Here is an 18,449-nt window from a genome sequence, read left to right as displayed (position 1 = left end):
CAGTGAGCTTCATTTCTCAGCCATCTGCTGTGTGAGTCTCCCTCCATCAGGGGGCGGTGTGCAAAGGTGAGGCCAAGCTTTCTGGCCTTCACATGAAATTACATAATTCCTGGAAAGTTTTGTTCAGTGTTGGTGTGGAAAAATTAATTGCCTCTCCCTCAGCATGCAGTTATTTTAAGACGCCCTCAATAGGAGGAGAGGAGGTGCTGTGTTTTTAATTTCTCAGAGATAAAAAGATCTGCGAGATCCAGAATAAAATCCACCTTCTCTGTGCTGAGTTCATCCTCTGAAATTAACCAAAAGAGTGCATATAAGTCAGGTGGGCGCTTGCCTTCACTTTATAGCTCATAAAACATGTAACAGACTTCGGCAACTGAAGACCAAACTGTGCTGAACGTATGAGGAAGCAGAGTTTTACTGAAGCGTGGCAAATGTTAAAGTTAGGAGCAGATAAACATCTAAGCTTTCATATAAACAGACAGACAATAGAGACAGATTTGAATCAAAGTTATACTTTCATATGTGACTGAAACACAGACTGTAGATCAAAGATGGACACACATTTCATAGATGGTCTGTTAGTACAGTAACCTCACAGCAGCTATGTTATTGGTCAGATGATGTCATTGAAAATGCTCAAAAAGGCTCCGACAGCACATACACAGCCCAGAGGTCCAGGTCAGGTGAAGCTAGCAGCTACAGCTGCCGGTGTCACCATCCACCTGTCAGAGAGGCCACACCCCTGATAATGCAAACTTTAAATGGTCTACAGCAGGGGTCACCAACACGGTGCCCGCGGGCACCAGGTCGCCCGCAAGGACCACATGAGTTGCCCGCGGGCCTGTTCTAAAAATAGCTCACCATAACAACTTACCAGTAAGCTGCATCTATTTTTATTTTTTCCTTGCTATTTTTTTTTAATCACAATTGCATTGGCGTTAATTTGTTAGAGATAATATATAAAAAATTTTTTATTATTAAATATTAGATCATGATCTAATATTTAGTGCTAGCTGGTCTCCACGGAAACAGTTGCCGTGAAGACCAGCAAAGGCAAAGGTGAGGAGATGAGGAAAACATGGCGGAAAAAAGGAAGAAAACATATAATTTTCACAGTGAATGGGAGGAAGAGTTCTTTTTTACCACTGTGAAAGATTCATGCGTGTGTCTCATTTGCGGGGCAACTGTGGCAACGGCAAAGCGGCACAACGTGGAGAGACATTTCCGAACGTGTCACACAAGCTACCATGCTAACTACCCAAAGGGCAGCACACTGCGAGTGGAAAAGGCCCGCGAATTAAAGGCAGGTTTGAGCAAACAGCAGTCTTTTTTCACGAGACCGGTGAAAAACTCTCAAAAAGCAACCGAAGCCTCATTTAGAGCTACACATTTCATGATTAAGAAAAAGAAGGCATTTTTAGACAGGGAGTATTTCAAAGAAGCAATGATGATAATTGCAAAAACTGTGCTTAAAGACGAGAAATATGGAAACGATGTAATCTCCACTCTCTCTGATGTCCAGCTGGGGGCAACTACAATTGTTAGAAGAGTGTCGGCTATGTCCGGGAACTTGGCCGATCAGTTGGATCAGGATCTAGCAAAGTGCAGTTGGTTTAGCATCCAGTGTGACGAGTCCGTCGACAGCAGCAGTACAGCACAGCTGATGGTCTTTATCCGGATGGTATTTGATGGTTTCTCCACAAAAGAAGAACTTCTGACACTACTGCCGCTAAAGACAACAACGAAGGGAGTTGACATCTATAACGCGGTGAAGGAGTTTTTCGCGAAGAAAAAGGTACCGTTGGAAAAGCTGGTATCAGTGACTACCGACGGGGCTCCTGCTATGATCGGCCGACATACGGGATTCATCGCTCACTGTAAAGGTGACACAGAGTTCCCAAACTTCATGCATTACCACTGCATCATTCACCAGCAGGCGTTATGCGCAAAGGTGATCAGCTTCGAGCACGTCATGACTCCCGTCGTGAAGATCATAAACAGCATCCGCTCCAGAGCTAAACAGCACAGAACATTCAAGGTGCTATTGGAGGAGCTGTCAGCTGAATATGGTGACCTGCTACTACATACGGAAATCCGATGGCTCAGCAGGGGACGGATTTTGCTTCGTTTTTTGTCACTTTTGGGTGAAATCAAGGAGTTCATGCAATCCAAAGGGGAAGACACATCTCTGCTGGAGGACACTGAGTGGACACTTGACCTTGCGTTTTTAACAGACATTACTGGGAAACTGAACCATTTGAACTGTGAGCTGCAAGGCAAAGGTAAGACTGTTGCTGACATAAGTGCTTTAAATGGATTTAAAGCCCAGATGAACATTTTCTCTGTGCATTTACAGAGAAAAAAGGTGCTGCACTTTCCCTCTGTGCAGATGGTGCTGAAAGACAATGCTTCTGCATCTGAGACTTTTGACAAAGTTGCAGAAAAGTACACTCAAGTCATAAACCGACTTGGTCAAGAGTTTGAGAACAGGTTTTGTGACCTTGATCAGCTTGAGCCATGTGTCTCATTTGTTTCCAATCCTTTCATGAATGTGGACACAACATGCATTGCTGAGCAACTAAGTTCAATGTTCAGCTTGGATGCTGGACAGGTGGAAATCGAAATTGTAACATTGCAAAATGACGTCCACCTCAAAGCCTATCTGGGTGCACCAAACTTTTGGTGCCTTGTTGACACAGAAAAGTACAGTGGTGTGTGCACAGCAGCTATGAAGGTTGCCAGCCTGTTTGGTTCAACCTATCTTTGTGAATCAGCCTTTTCTGACATGAACTTCATCAAGAACAAACACAGAACACGCCTCTCCGATGCACATCTGCAAGACTCACTCAGAGTTGCAGTGTCAAGTTATACCCCAGATTACAACACACTGGTGAACAGCATGCAATGCCAGGTTTCCCACTAACAGACAAAGAAAGCCATATTAGATGTTCTCAGTGGCAACATTACAGTGTCATGTCAAAGTTGAATTTAATTATTGAAAAACAAATGTGTTTGTTAAGTGTAACATGTGACAATTTGCTTTAAAATGCTGCCAATTTGGTGAAAAGTTCTGTAAAATTTGAAAGTTGATTTTTTGTATGTTACATACATACAAAAATAATGTATGTAACAGTGCATGATTTGTTAAAATTTGTTAGTGGTAAGTGAAAATGTTGTAGAAGTGATCACTTCAAAATGTAAATACTTGCAGAGATATATAGAAATAAAGCGTTGCATATTGATATTTATGTTTCCTACCTTGTTTCCTAATTGCATTCTTTATAATTATGGTGAAAAATAATTAACATAATTAGTGTCCGTACATAGATGAATATCATTAATTATTAATGATAACACATAATTAAGTTAAACTGAGGAAATTTGTTATTTGAGAAGTGTGTGTCAAACTGGTAGCCCTTCACATTAATCGGTACCCAAGAAGTAGCTCTCACTTTCAAAAAGGTTGGTGACCCCTGGTCTACAGAGACCAAGCACTTTGTGTATCAGGCTGTAAACATATTTATTTCTACTGAAAAGTTTTACTCACTGTTGGCACTTCTAGTGGGCAGTCAAGGAACTGCAGGTTTTGGTGCTTTATTTTCCCACCTGCACAAAAAAATTAAAGAGATGGAAAACCAGGAATCTTTGATTGTGGGGTGAAAATGACAAAATTAAATTTTGTCTTTTTTTTTTTTTTTGGGTCAGCTCAAGGAACGGGAAGTCATCGTGCACGAAACTTGAAATGTCCTATAGTCGAGAAGATATAGGTCGTTCCTGCCCACGTTAACCCCTCCTGTAATGCAGAGGACACCTTGTGAGCCTCTCCTGCAGCTCTGACAGAGCACCCGAGCTCGGTGGTGTGGGAACGATTATTCAGTGGTGACATCACAGCATCATCCTGCAGCAACAGTCTGTGTTTGTTGGAGGATCAGACGGATTCACCGTCAGTGAAACCTTAGGGGCTCGCGCCGCGGCTGTTGCTGTGAAACCAAAGAAGGCTCATAAACACCCCCTCCCCCGCAGAAATACCTGTACTCAGGTATGCACCACATGAAAGAGTCCTGTGCTGTAATTAAAGCTCACCCGAGGCCTCAGCTCCCCACAGCGCCAAATATTTACAAGAGGAAACTGCAGCGACCTGCAGCGCGAGCACGCCGGCTCTGTGTGGTCTGAACACATCACCGAGTGTATACCTGTCCACCCCCGCCAGCCAATCCCTGCACAGAATTCCCCCTGCATGTTATAATGCATGTTTTGGGTGTCTGGGGATGAGAGTGCGGTGACTCGACAAGATCAAACAATTGTTTGTTTCACAACAGAGAGTGGGGACAGATCCACGCCTCGCCGCCATTTATACCAAGCAGCAGACAACAGAGGCGGTGTGGTGTCGCTGTGCCGATCTGAGTCCAGCTGTTTTTAACATTTAGCTTATGTTTTTCTAAACAAGTCAAAGGATTTTCTCCATAAACCTCCATCACAGGAGACGTAAAACAGCCAAGAGGAGCCGACCGAACGCAACCAGCCAGATTTAACCACACGCGACATCAGTCACCCCCCTCCCCCCAAAATCCCCAATAAATTTATATATACATAAAGCGTATATATATAAACATATCATAACATTTAAAAAAAGAATAAATATAGAAAAGTAACTACAATAACAAAAATAAAGTACCAAAATCTAAAATAAAATGATAATATTAAAATATAAAAAAACCCAATTTAATACAAACTAAAATAAAAAAATGAAAAAGAGGAAAAATAAATATAATAATAATAATGGCAATTATTAAGATTAATAAATAAACAAATAAAAACCAATATGAAATAAAAATACTAATATCTGGAAAAATGTTTGGCAAGAACAAACTAAATTTTATTTATGTTTCAGCTAATGTGAGATCATCTGCCATGTGTCTTTGTGTCTGCTTTATACACAAGTCTTGTTTAAATTCAGGATTTAATAATATAAGTTTTACTCATTTGTCTCCAGGCCTGGAAAACATTCAGATTCCATGCCTTTTCCAGGATTTCCAAGCCCATGAGTGCTCTGTTTATGTGACAATCACATCAACCCTCTTCAAAAAGAGCTTCTGGCTCCTCTGACTTCTGGGCTCTGCAGTCTTTTTTGTAACCCATCCCTGGGGTGTCATGTCTTCCCATCATCCTAGGACTGATTTACAGCTGTGCATCATCCCTGCGATGTGTTGTCATCCATGCTGACGTCTACCTGCTGACTCACCTCTGTGTCAGCAGGTCTTGCCGTCAGGCCTCTGTGATGTCACTCAGGTCCACGAGCTCCTCTATTGTTCCTCTGCATTAAAAGTGACAGCAGGAAAATTTTGGGAGACCACAGCAAAGTTCTGCTGGAGCTGGAAAAACACATAAAGAGCTCAGTAATTTACCAAGCGTGTGTGCGTGCGCACGTCCTTTAAACGCTGCTTTTATTTCCTGACATCCATGCTTTTTATGACCTCTGTCATTTTGGTCTGCGGCGGTGTGCCTGTGGTCAGTCACTGTCTTCCTCCACTTATCCTCCATATTTCATCACTTATGGAGCGACAGTCGGAGAAATACTTGACATAAACTCCGCAAATGGATTTTTATGGCAGGAAACCGAAACGTAAATGTGCTCAAACTCAGAGCTGACGTTGGAGAAGCCTGACACTCAGAGTAGACCTGCTTCTTCACTATCATGTGGAAAAGGACTCAAGTCAATCTGCAGTTTCTGTGTTAAAAACAGAAATGAGATGAAGAAAGTCAGAGTTCTAGAAACATAAGGACCTGAAGCGTCACTCAAGTTGTTGACCTGTTGAAGTTGCAGGTTAAACTAAATATTTGTTTAATAAGGAAAAAAATAAGCCACAACCCCACAGTTTGGAAAATACAAGTGAAAAAGTTTATTACAAACATCAACCAGAGTCACTATGTCAATATGCTCAGTTTTTAAAAACTCTCAGTGCCCTTAAAAAGTATTTTCTTCCTTTCCTATTTTTTTGCATATTTGTCAGATCATCAAACTAATTTTAGCATGGGACAAAGAAAACCAGAGCAAATACAAAATGTCATTTATTAATGATGATTTCAAGAATTAACTATATGATTACATTAATATGACATCCTGACATGTCATATTATATATATATATATATATTATATATATATATACTGTGACCAGGAAGCCTGATGTCAGGAGTGACCAGCCTACCAAAATTACTCCAAGAACAATAAGAAACAGACTGGGTAAAAATGGCCTCCAAAAAGGTCACAAACACTCGTCTCACATCTACCTGTAAAATATTCTGTAGACTGATGAGACAAAAGCTGAACTTTGGGAAGCTTTGTGTCCTGTTACATTGGACTTAAAACTAGTGCATCATTTCATTAAAAGAAATGTTGTACCAATAGTCAAACATGGTGGTAGTGTGATGGTCTCAGGTTGCTTTGTTGCTTTGATGACTTGCTGTAATGATGCTCAGTGATGTAATGATACTTGCTGGACAATGATCTAAAACACACCAGCAACCCACCTCTGAATGGATGATACAAACAAAATAAAGGTTTTGGAGTGGCCTAGCCCAAATCTGGACTTAAATCAAGTGCTTTGGCATGAGAAAACCTTCCAATGTCACTGAATTCTGCAAAGAAAAGTGGACCAAAACTACTCCACAGTGATGTTAAAGACTCTCAGTTATCACAAATGCTTGTTCTTGCTGCCAAGCGTGGCACAACCAGTAATTAGGAGGCAATTACTTTTTAGATAGCTCTTTCCCTTGACTAAATTAAGTCATCATTTGCATTTTATTGCCATCATCATTTCTTCCTGTCGTATGATGGCATTTGTCTCTACTGAGAAGAGTTTATGTAGAACCTGGAAATGGTTAATAAGGTTAGCCTGAATAAAAATCTAAATCACTGCTTACAGTTTCCCGTAACTCGTCCCTCAGGAGTCATCAGCAGTCTTTGGCGGTTCTGCACTGTAAACAGATTTCAGTACATTACCTATGCTGAAATCCATCAAACACCACCTGAACAATGCTTTCACTGACTGGAGTCTGATTGGATGATGAGCTCTAATTGCCTTAAACATCATAAACAGTGAGCGCTGCCTGCAGGATGTGTCGGCCTCCCTGTTATTATGTCGCGCTCGGCAGCTCAGCGCCCAACAATGACGACGATCAGCGAAACAAATGCTCCCCCCAACATCAAAGACCTCACCCAACAGCTCAGCAATTACATGCAGAGTCTGATTCAAGGTGTGTCTTCATGGAAACTGAAATGAATGAATCAAAGGTGATTATTACCTGCTCAGGTGAAGCTGCAGTGAGTTTGTTTTCACTGCTGATGGAGGGAAGAAAGGCCTGATTGTGTTGGAAAAGTTTGTGTTTTTGTAGGGTTTTGTGTCTCTCTGCTGTCAGTTGATTAACCTTCAAGCAGTAAATGTTTACAGTCTCTTCAGAGCTTCAGTAATCCTTTCATGGCTGCACATATTTACTGTCCAAATCCCATCTGCTGAATTAATTCCTGCTACGGGAACAAGGCCAACAGTCGGTTTTTATTCTTTCCACTAACTTAAAACAAAAAAGGGAAATGTCTCTCTGATTAGTGTTCTTCATGTTGTAAGTAATCATCTCTGTCAGCTCTAAATGTTAAGGAAAAGACTTCAAACAGTCTGAGAGGCCACATGTTACGCGCACGGAGAGAAAAATCCCCCAGTCGGCGTCTTCACTGTCCGAGTGGGACTGGAAGTTTGTACAGTTCTGAATTTCAAAAAACTCAGAGTATCCATCTAAAACTCTTTGCACAGATTCCAGCATGTCCAACAGTGCAAGATAAGCAAATATACCTGGCCTCCCTGCAGCTCCAGTCCTCTGGGTTCACAGTGATTCAGAGAGTGCGAGGCCTGCCGTAGGGGTAGGAAGTGGAGCCCGCGCCAACGAAGTGCTGATTTACAGGCTGATGAGTCAAGAAGCCTCCTCTGGAGCTCAAAGCTCTCCAAAATAGGGAAGGATTAGTTTCTTCCAAGGGTTCTCTCTGTAATTAAGCCTACATGTGCACCCTGGCTGCTCGGCCTGCTGGGAGACGTAATTTACCGATGTGTATGCGGCGGCGTAAATTTGTATGCTGCCTCTGATGGATCCAACAGCGGGAAGACAAACTATGGTGTGCTTGATATTTATATAATCCATAAATATTTTACTGAGGGGCCAAGGACACCCAGAACAAGCTGAAAGGAAAACAAGTGACACATCAGCGTGTTATCAAGTGTTAACACATCAGCAAAACTATTAGTTTCCACAATAAGTATGTTATTCACAACTAAACTATCTGATATCCTTATAGATTAATATTGATTATGCTTGCTGTTTTGTGGTTTAAGGATAACTGCTTATATAAAACACATTTCCTTTTTTTTTTTTTTGCCTGTCCCGTTTGGTTCTTTTCGAACAATGTGCGCATGCGCCAACCAGCGTGCAGCCTGTTCCTGCTTTTTCTCTTAGTTTAGCTCTTTTTTCTTACGTATGCTTTTTTTCTGACTTGTATTTTCATCCGTTTATCTTTTACTCAATCATGTGGATTGAGAGAGTTTTTGTTCTTCTGGTGGCCGTGGAACTGTTACTTTTATCAAGGAGCGGGACTGCGGCACATCTCCTACACTCACGGACTGTTTACTCCAGAGATCAGCTGATCGCCCTGATGCCGGCCGGCTCGCTGGCCAGGCCCGCAGAAGTACCAGCTGAAATTTGGAGGAAAACACATCGGGGATGCAGAGGTCAAGGACAGAAGAGAAGAAAGAAGGAGACGGTGAGACAGCAGAGGTTCGAAGCGAGGAGGTATAAACCGTGTCTGCCGTCTATCGTAATGGGAAATGTGCGATCGTTATCGAATAAAATCGACGAGCTCTCAGCACCGAATCATGGATGCACCAGGACATTCCCAATGAGAATGCTTCCGTGGAAGGCTTCCACACTGTTCGGGCGGACAGGGACAGCATCGCTAGCGGTAAGCGGAAAGGAGGTGGGCTTGCTGTTTTAGTTAACAACCGGTGGTGTAACCCTGCCAACATAACAATCAAAGAAAGGATTTGTTGCCCGGACATTGAACTGTGTGCTGTTGGACTCAGGCCATATTATTTACCCAGGGAATTCTCTCACGTCATCTTGGTGGCTGTTTATGTTCCTCCCTCTGCTAACCCCACAGCTGCATGTGACACTATCCACTCTGCCATAGCTCGGCTACAGACTCAGCACCCGAGTGCCTTTATTGTGATCTCGGGTGACTTCAACCATGTATCACTGGACAATACACTACCAACATTCAGACAATATGTGGACTGTCCCACCAGGGGAGAAAAAATTCTAGACCTACTGTATGCTAATGTCAAGGATGCATACAGCTCCTCCTCCCTCCCCCCACTTACTGTCAGATCATAACCTGATTCACCTCACCCCCCGCTATGTGCCAATTGTGAGGAGGGAACCTGTGACCACGAGGACTGTTAGGAGGTGGTCAGAGGAGGCAATAGTGGAACTACAGGGCTGTTTCGAGGTGACCAACTGGGAAACACTCTGTGAGCCTCACGCCGAGGACATCAATGGGCTTACTGAGTGTATCACAGATTACATAACTTTCTGCACCGACTCCATTGTTCCAGCTCAGACTGTTCATTGTTACCCAAATAACAAGCCGTGGGTGACTAAGGACATCAAAGCCCTCCTCAACAACAAGAAGAGGGCTTTCAGAGTGGGCAATAAAGAGGAGGTGAGGAAGGTCCAGGTGTTACTAAAGGACAAGATCAGAGAGGCTAAGGACAATTACAGGAGGAAGCTGGAGTGGAAACTCCAGCAGAACAGCATGAGAGAGGTGTGGAGGGGCATGAAGACCATCACTGGATTCAGGCCAACCAACAGCAGGGGAGCTGAGGGAGGTGAAAATAGAGCTAACGAGTTGAATCTGTTTTTCAATAGATTCGACACCACAGTGTCTGCTCACACCCCCACAACCTCACCTGTAGTCAGCCTGGAATCCAGAGCCACACCACTGTGCCAGCCTCTCTCTTCACATGGCGCTGTTGCCTCCTGTGAGATTCCTGACACCCCTCCCCCACCCATCACCTTCACTCAATACCAGGTTGAGATGCAAATGAGGAGACTTCACTCAGGCAAGTCTGCTGGACCAGACGGAGTGAGTCCCCTCGTCCTCAAGACCTGTGCCCCCCAGCTGTGTGGAGTCTTTCATAAACTGTTTATGCTGAGTCTGAGTCTGCAGAGGGTCCCAGTGATGTGGAAGACATCATGCCTCGTCCCTGTACCAAAGACGCCACGTCCCAGTGGCCCCCAGGATTACAGGCCCATGGCACTGACCTCCCACATCATGAAGACCCTGGAAAGGCTCATCCTGGACCAGCTGCGACCCATAGTAAGACCACATCTGGATCCCCTTCAGTTCGCTTATCAGCCTCGTCTCGGAACTGAGGACGCCATCATCTACCTGATCAATCGTGTCTACACCCATCTGGACCAACCGGTGAGCACTGTGAGGGTCATGTTTTTTGACTTTTCTAGTGCTTTCAATACCATCAGGCCGACCCTCCTGGGTGATAAGTTAGCAGCGATGCAGGTGGATGCTTCTCTGGTGTCCTGGATTGTTGATTACCTGACAGGAAGACCACAATATGTACGTCTCCCACAGTGTGTGTCTGACAAGGTAATCAGCAACACAGGGGCACCACAGGGGACTGTCCTCTCCCCCTTCCTCTTCACCCTCTACACCACAGACTTCAGCCACTGCACAGAGACCTGCCATCTTCAGAAGTTTTCTGATGACTCTGCGGTGGTTGGATGCATCAGCAGGGATGATGAGACAGAGTACCGGGCAGTGGTCGACTCCTTTGTCACGTGGTGTGAGCAGAATCATCTGCAGCTCAATGTGGCAAAGACTAAGGAACTGATCGTGGACTTCAGGAAGACCAGGAAACACTTGACCCCTGTTTCAATCCAGGGGGTCAGTGTTGACATTGTGGAGGACTATAAATACCTTGGAGTACACATTGACAATAAACTGGACTGGGCTAAAAACACCACAGCACTTTACAGGAAGGGCCAGAGTCATCTCTATTTTTTGAGGCGACTGAGGTCCTTCAACATCTGCCAGAAAATGCTCAGGATTTTCTATGAGTCTGTTGTGGCCAGTGCAATCCTCTATGCTGTTGCATGCTGGGGGAGCAGGCTGAGGGTCGCAGATGCCAACAGACTCAATAAACTAATCCGTAAGGCCAGTAATGTTGTGGGGATGGAGCTGGACTCCCTCAAGGTGGTGTCGGAGAGGCAGATGATGTCCAAGATAAAGACAATGTTGGATAACACCTCCCACCCACTCCATGACATGCTGGTCAGTCACAGGAGCACGTTCAGTGAGAGACTGAGATTACCGAAAAGCACCACTGAATGACACAGGAAATCATTCCTGCCTGTGGCCATCTCCCTTTACAACGCATCCACTTAACACACTGGTTACCGCAACAACTAAACATGTTTCTTTTCCAGCTATTTATTAATGAGTGACTTATGTATATATATATATGTATATGTTGTACTATTCTTAGTTAGCGTATTGCCTGTCTTGTTAATGTTGGTTTATGTTGGTTTATAATGGAGCACTGTAACAAAAAAATAATTTCCCCCAGGGATCAATAAAGTAGTCTGATTCTGATTGCCATCAGAATTATTGTCCATCCCAGCCTTGCCGTAATGGTCTATTTGATTCACCTTTTATTGTTTATTTTATTTATTTATTTTTTATTTTCACTTGCTAGATACGGGACAGACTTGAATGAGGAAAAGAAAAGGGAGAAAGGAAGAGGGGGAAAAAACAGTGGAGAAGAGGGACAGGGATAAAGGGCAAAAAAACCAAAAACCAACTAAATAAGCAGACAAAAAAAAAATACATATATCAATCACCTGGATCACCTGTTGAGAAAGAAAAAAGAAAACAAGCAGAAGAAAACGAGAGCAATACAATAAACAACATCACGATGATATATGGGAATATAACAGTAAATACTAAATATTAAACATTATTGTGCAGCACGTAAGATCGACAGCGCACAGTGTGCTTTGAGGTAGGAGCCAAAAAGGGTGTAGTTTGTGTGTGTGAGCACCCGTGTGTACACCTGTGAGCATGGACACGTTTGTTTTTAAAAGGTTCCTTCATGTAATGATCTGCTAGAGGGTGTGGGGAGCCACAGCCCCGTCCTCCAGGGCATGAAGCAGGTATGGAGGAGATCAAGACTCCAGACATCCAGAGGCCCCCAGAACACAAGAGACCAAGGAAGACCAACAGAGGGGCAGCCACGCCACTGTCCCAGAAGGAGCTGAGGAGAGTCCCAGATGAAGGGTCACTCAGCAGCCGCGGAGCAGAAGCCAGGGGAGGTTGCAGTGACGTGCCCGTGAGCTCCGCCGGCAGCCAGCTGCGCCAGAGTGACCGAGCCCCAGGCCGAGGGCACCCCACCCCCGAAGTGGCCCGAGCGAGCCCCAGGCTCCAGGCCCCGATAAGCAGCCACCAAGGAGTGAGCCGGTGTGTACCTGGGCGCCCCCGGACACAAAGAACCACCAACGCACCGATGTCTGAGGGCGTATGCCACTGGCAGGGGAAGTGGTGGGGGGAGATAGGCCTCCATACCTTAGAGGGCCTGAGATGTCCCCAGAGAGGTGGCATCTGATACCCAACCTGACATATAGACACAGACATACAGGCACACACAGATACAAACATCCATTCCCACCCTCATGCTCTCATATGCAATTACTCAACACTCAACCAACGTGGAGACAGACATAGAGAGACACTGTACACACAATCACACTCCCCAAGCGTACTCTAAGTACCCCGACTCCGCAGCAGCAGGGAGGCCCCACACTCCAGACCCCAGTCGAACGGCCAACTCCTCCTCCCGGCCCCCCGCTCCAGCAGGTCGCAGAGAACGGGGGTGTGAGAAGACTCCAAAACCTCCCTCCGCCTGCTCATATGTAGTGTTGATGCATATCCCAGATAGCAAGGAGACATTGAACAGATGTTGATTTTCCATCTGAACCATCAGAATCGTCAGGATTGAAATGTCAACACAAAACCAATGTTGAAACAACATTGAAATACTGATGAAACCTGACACTGACATTGAAATAACATTGATTCACTGTTGTTCTGTCATCGTTGATTGTTGATCTATGTATAGTTGACAAGGTGACAACAATCACGTTGAAAAACCATCGATTTATGGTTGAGCGGGAAATTAAAGCTGCTACCACTTGGACTATTCCGCAGCACCCCTATCACATTGGTACATCCCTCCAGGTAACCATTGTCTTGTACAGTAGAGCGGGACATTAGATTTACTCTCAGCGGAATTGACCGGAGAAGGTATAAGTTCATGCACTGCACTGGCCTGCACCACGATTAGTATAAGGTAAGAATGAATGACTTTTGTTCTATTCGTTATTTCCACGGTTGCATTTGAATAACAGTAAAAAAAACAAAACAAACTTGTTAATGTAAAGTTTCAGATAAAATGTGGGAGCCCGAAATTGTGTCTTTCTCTTCTTACAATCCGGCAACAAATAAATTGCACTGCAAACAAAGTCTATCAACAAAGAAAACATTTTCATACTTTTCCGTTATATTTCCTTACAAAGCTAGCTTTAACGCTTCGAGGGTTCCTTTGTTCTTGCCGTCGCCTCGGCGCTTGACCCAGACTTTCGCTCTGTAGTTGCTTTTTAGCGTAGTACTACAAAAAATTTTAAATCTGTGATATATGATTGATAAACGTAAAGGTAACTGTATAAATGTGTTCAATGACTTTGTTACTTTTAATGATTGGAGAGCACCCGCTTCGATTCGCACTCAATTCAAACTTTACGCTGCACGCTCACCTAACTTGCGTTTGCACCTTTTGTCCACACGTAAACTGCATTTAGCATTTACGTGTGGACGAGGAAGACGGAGAAAACGCAGCGTCAAAGGTGTGCGCCTATTTTGACGCCACACTGTGCGCCAAGTTTTTGTCTCGGTGCCATGAATTCCTACAATGGCAGACTTAGACAAAATACTGTTAATGTTATTATCTTCAGTGTTTAAATGCTTACATATACGGGTTTGCTTGTAATTGTTGCCTATATACATTTTAAGCTATTATTTATTATTTAGTTCAATCAATAGATCAAGTTTTGTAGTGACTATGAAATATATTGTAATTATCTGTTTCCTGTTTATCCTAGACAGGGCAAAAAAGGACTCCAAATTAAAAAAAAGATAAAAATGAAAGACTGGTGCATTGTTCAGCACTGGTGGTACAGAAATAGTCCCTAGTTCATGGATAAATGGGGAGAAATTGTCATGGCCTCCATATCCTCCGTGAGACACATTCAGGATCCACGATGCAGTAAAGAGGAGAGTTCATCCTGGTTCAACATGGCTCACCTATGCACCAGTCCGACTTCTAATAAGCCATGGTGGGTATCATCTGGATTGGTGTTGTATAAATGTAACAATAACAAGTTTTTCATGTCCTAATTTATGTCTGGCCATACATTGTGTTTGTACTTCCAGACACATTTCACAAAGCAGAACGCAGTCTTCAGAAATATCTAAGTGAACACTGTGATACGTCTGACCTTCAGTTCGAAGCTGAAACTCAGACCAGTCATAAAAGAAAGCACAAGTAAAACTTTTTTTATTTCACAAACATATCTTTGATTGCTAAGAATTTATGATCTTGTCTTTTGTACATATCTGTGGTGCTTGCATACTGCAATATCACCACATAATATAGTCCAAAAAGTGGAAGCTTGTAAACTTTTTATAAATGCAAAGCCGTGTACACTTGTGCACTTCAAAAATTCCTTGTATACTGTACCTTCTTGCACATCTCCGTTTCCTGTGTGTGTTGTTATAAATTAAACTGTAACTTTAGGAAAAAATGTTCCAAAAGCACATTTGTAATTACTTATGACCGTTTTCAACTTTTTTTCTTTAGACCAAATCCCCTGTACACATATAGTGACTCAGAGGATGAGCAGCCCACAAAGAAATGGTTTCCCCAGGCCCCTCGAGTGAAAATACCAGGTAATAAAATACTGTCTAGTGTCTTTGTACATATCTGTGTGTGACACAAGGAAACTTTTGACAAGTTGTCTGTATTCTTAAATACTTAAAAAAATTTATCTTTTTCTGTCAGACCTGACGAGAGCTGTTAATGAACTCCGTGAGGAGGTCAGAGCCATCCGCAATGAATCGGTAGATGCTGGGGTACTGCCTCTGGATTTGCCCTTGCACAACATTGAGGAGCTAAACAATGCAGAGCCAGCTCTTCAATCACAAGAGGCAAATAAGGCAATGGTAAGTATATAAAGGTTATATACACTTTGTAACTATAAAGTGTAATAGCTGTCAGATGTGATTTAAATACATAACAACGGCTTGTTGATTAAACACACAAGCACTTGCATACACATTTAAGACATGAGACACGCTAATTCCATCTCTTAAAATGTGTCTATAGGTGAGACGCTTTGCCTTGATTGGAAGGACCACACTGGAGGTGCGAGTCCGCCGTGTAATGGCTTATGCCATTACAAACGAGCTGGCCTCGGTACTAAACTGGGCAGGGAAAAAAACCAAGGACCAGACAAAGCAAAAAATGGCATTTAAAGATACAGCGCTCTGCAAATGCATATTTGGTAAGTTTTACTGTTTTTTTGCTATATTACTTTGTCTTTCTTAATAACAAGACTTTCATGTCCGGTTAATCTGGAGATGGAGTCTTTGGTCTTTGGCTTGTTTAGTCCTCGGGTTGTAGTTTGTACAGCCTGAGGACCCCATGTTTATTTTGTTTTAAAGGATACACGGCACACCATGCTAAGACTTATCACTTTTTCCGCTCATAGCTCTTTGGGAATCAAATGCGGCAGTTTGCAGATTTACGCCTGGTGACTTTCATGTTTATCAGCCTAGGAGTTTACATACTTTCTCCCCGCTGAAGACAGTTAACAAGAGCTTATTCACGTGCTCTAATTCACTTTTTTTGTTTGTGTGTGTGTGTGTGTGTATTTTTGTCCTAGATGGCCTGACGCAGCAGTTAGGGGCAAACTCTATGTCCGAGTTTGTCTTTGCGCAAGCAGTGCAGAAATGGCTCCGATACGCCCCAGATCGTTTGGGTGGTGCAGGACGCACATCATGCATCCCCATCCCAGAGTAAAAAATTACAAACTTCTGTGAAACATATAAATGTAAATAGGAAACTGTCTTTTAATAAAGTATTTAGCAAACGAAACATGACTATTGACCTTTTTTTTTTTCTCTGTTACATCACATGCAATGCTTTCTTATTTTAGGATATTAATATTGACATGATACATTGTGAGACATTTGGTTTTTTTTTTTATAAAGGGTGTCCAATTTAAGGAATAAGTACAATTATGTGTTTAGGTGGTTTAAGTATTGATGGAAACATGCAGTAGTTTAGTATTGGTTAAAATACCTATAAAGAAAGGTAGATTTCCAGTCATGATTTAACTGTTGTTTTAATAAAAAGCAACTGTGCGAAAGAGGTGGAAAATCAACACCATAGCTCAACAGTGTTTCAATATCAGAATCTGACATTGTTTCAATGTCAACAGTATTAGAAAATACAACGTTGAATCAATGTCAGGTTTCAACATTGATTCAACATCAAAACCTGACGTTGTTTCAACGTTAAAAAAGGGTGCAAGAGTGACGTTAGGTCAACGTCACACTTCAACGTTGATTCAATGACACAGCCTGATATTGACTCAACAGTGTTTCAATGTTTCCTTGCTATCTGGGATGTGTTCTAAGGTGCATTTAAAACCCAGGAGGGCATGGAGCTACCTGCCAGAGAGCAGCAGGTAAGCACCCCTCCTGATAGCCCTCAATGTCTACGTGTATTTAAAATTGAGAGGTGGGCAACGACGCCAGGGGTGTGGTGTACACCCTGATGGTCTTTTGGAGTCCGTGTACCGTGCCCACCCCCAAGATCCTATATGTATGTGTTATGAGAGTGTGAGTAATGTGAATGTCTAAGTTGTGAGATAAAATTGAGGCACAAGAAGCCAGAAGGGGACAGAAGGGGGGATGCCTCCCTGCACCCTGGTGACACACCTTTACCCCAAGGCCCTGCATGTGTGGGTGATTGTGGTGGAGCGGGAAGAGGGAGGCAGCTGGAGATGGGGAGGAAAGGAAGGGAGGGGCAAGTGACCCCTCCCTGGGGCCAGCTCCCCCGCTGACCCCAGTAGGCACCCCCATACTCCACAACCCGAGGGGTTCCCCGCCAGGGAAAGGGGGCCCAGGCCCATCCGGACCGGGGCCCAGAAAGGCAGCGCCGGCCGGCCCCACAGAGCCCGGGACAGCCCACCCGACCCCACCATAGAGAAAACTGCACCCACCTCGTCATCCACTCATCTTCCAGACTACACAAGACAATAGATGCCCAGGCTGAGATCTTCCTCCACCTCTCCTGTATCTCCCCCTCCTGCAGAGTGAGTTCCTGAAGAGAGGAGAGCTCATGCAAGGTGTAACAACCCCCCCCCACCAGGTGGCTCGATGCAGTGGCGGCACCCCCATACACCCACCTGCCCACAACCCCAGCAACATACCAACCAGGACCCAAGCCCCTGAGGCCCAGCCAGGGCCCCAGTCCAGAGACGGAGCACCCCCAGAACCTCACGCCCGTCCCGGACCCACCCAGGGGCAGCCAGGCTACCAGGTCAGTAACCCACGTCCGTCAGCACAGACCCTCCCCTAGCCCCGCTGCACGCAGCCACGAGGAAACCGTCACCTAAGAGCCAACAGAGCCCCTAATGGGCCATGACCGCTACCCCGGGTTGAGCCCCCCAAGGAAGATGCCCCGACGCCCTAAGCCTGTCCCTACCCCCACACCAATCACAACAGCGAAGGTGGGACCAAACTATGACCCCTCATCCCCACTAGGTGATGGAGCTAATCAAAGGAGCCCAGAGCAATTGATCTGATGTGGTGGCAGAGGCTGTATCGAGACTAATGTAATCTAATAGATAATTTCTATATTGGTTAGAATTAAGATTATTTTTATTTTTCCAGTTCACGAGGACTGTTTTCTTGGCTATGCATAGGGCAGTGAAAACCATATGGGCTATATTCTTATCTGTAGTGATATTATCTAAGCTGCCCAACAAACACACTAAAGGGGAAGTTGGAATGTTACATTTCAGACACTTTGATAAGTCTTCACATATCTCGCGCCAAAACTTCTGAACTGGTGGACAGAACCAAAGAGCGTGGATATAATTGTCTGGTGAATTAGTTTGACAGTGTGAGCAGTTGTTGGTAGACGTAAAGCCCATCTTGAACATCCGATGACCTGTATAGTGCACTCTATGTAGTATTTTGTATTGAAT

The 18,449-nt window shown here is 44.0% G+C and overlaps 1 protein-coding gene across 1 annotated transcript; it reads left to right on the top strand.

The window, feature by feature from the left end:
• Positions 1-7,168: 7,168 nt before the first annotated feature.
• Positions 7,169-16,327, top strand: LOC308400336 (uncharacterized protein; the record flags this gene model as incomplete). The annotated part of the gene is made up of 7 exons (XM_080887983.1): positions 7,169-7,256; positions 14,439-14,507; positions 14,605-14,716; positions 15,032-15,120; positions 15,233-15,393; positions 15,557-15,734; positions 16,116-16,327. The coding sequence occupies 7 exons, from the start codon at positions 7,169-7,171 to the stop codon at positions 16,250-16,252; spliced, it is 834 nt and encodes a 277-aa protein (XP_080744109.1). The 3' UTR covers positions 16,253-16,327.
• Positions 16,328-18,449: the final 2,122 nt, after the last annotated feature.

Source organism: Rhamphochromis sp. 'chilingali' (genome assembly GCF_963969265.1).
Source record: "Rhamphochromis sp. 'chilingali' genome assembly, chromosome: 7".
Classification (NCBI taxonomy): Eukaryota; Metazoa; Chordata; class Actinopteri; order Cichliformes; family Cichlidae; genus Rhamphochromis; species Rhamphochromis sp. 'chilingali'.
Note: the sequence above shows the minus strand (reverse complement) of the source record. Positions and strands in the feature narration are given on the sequence as shown.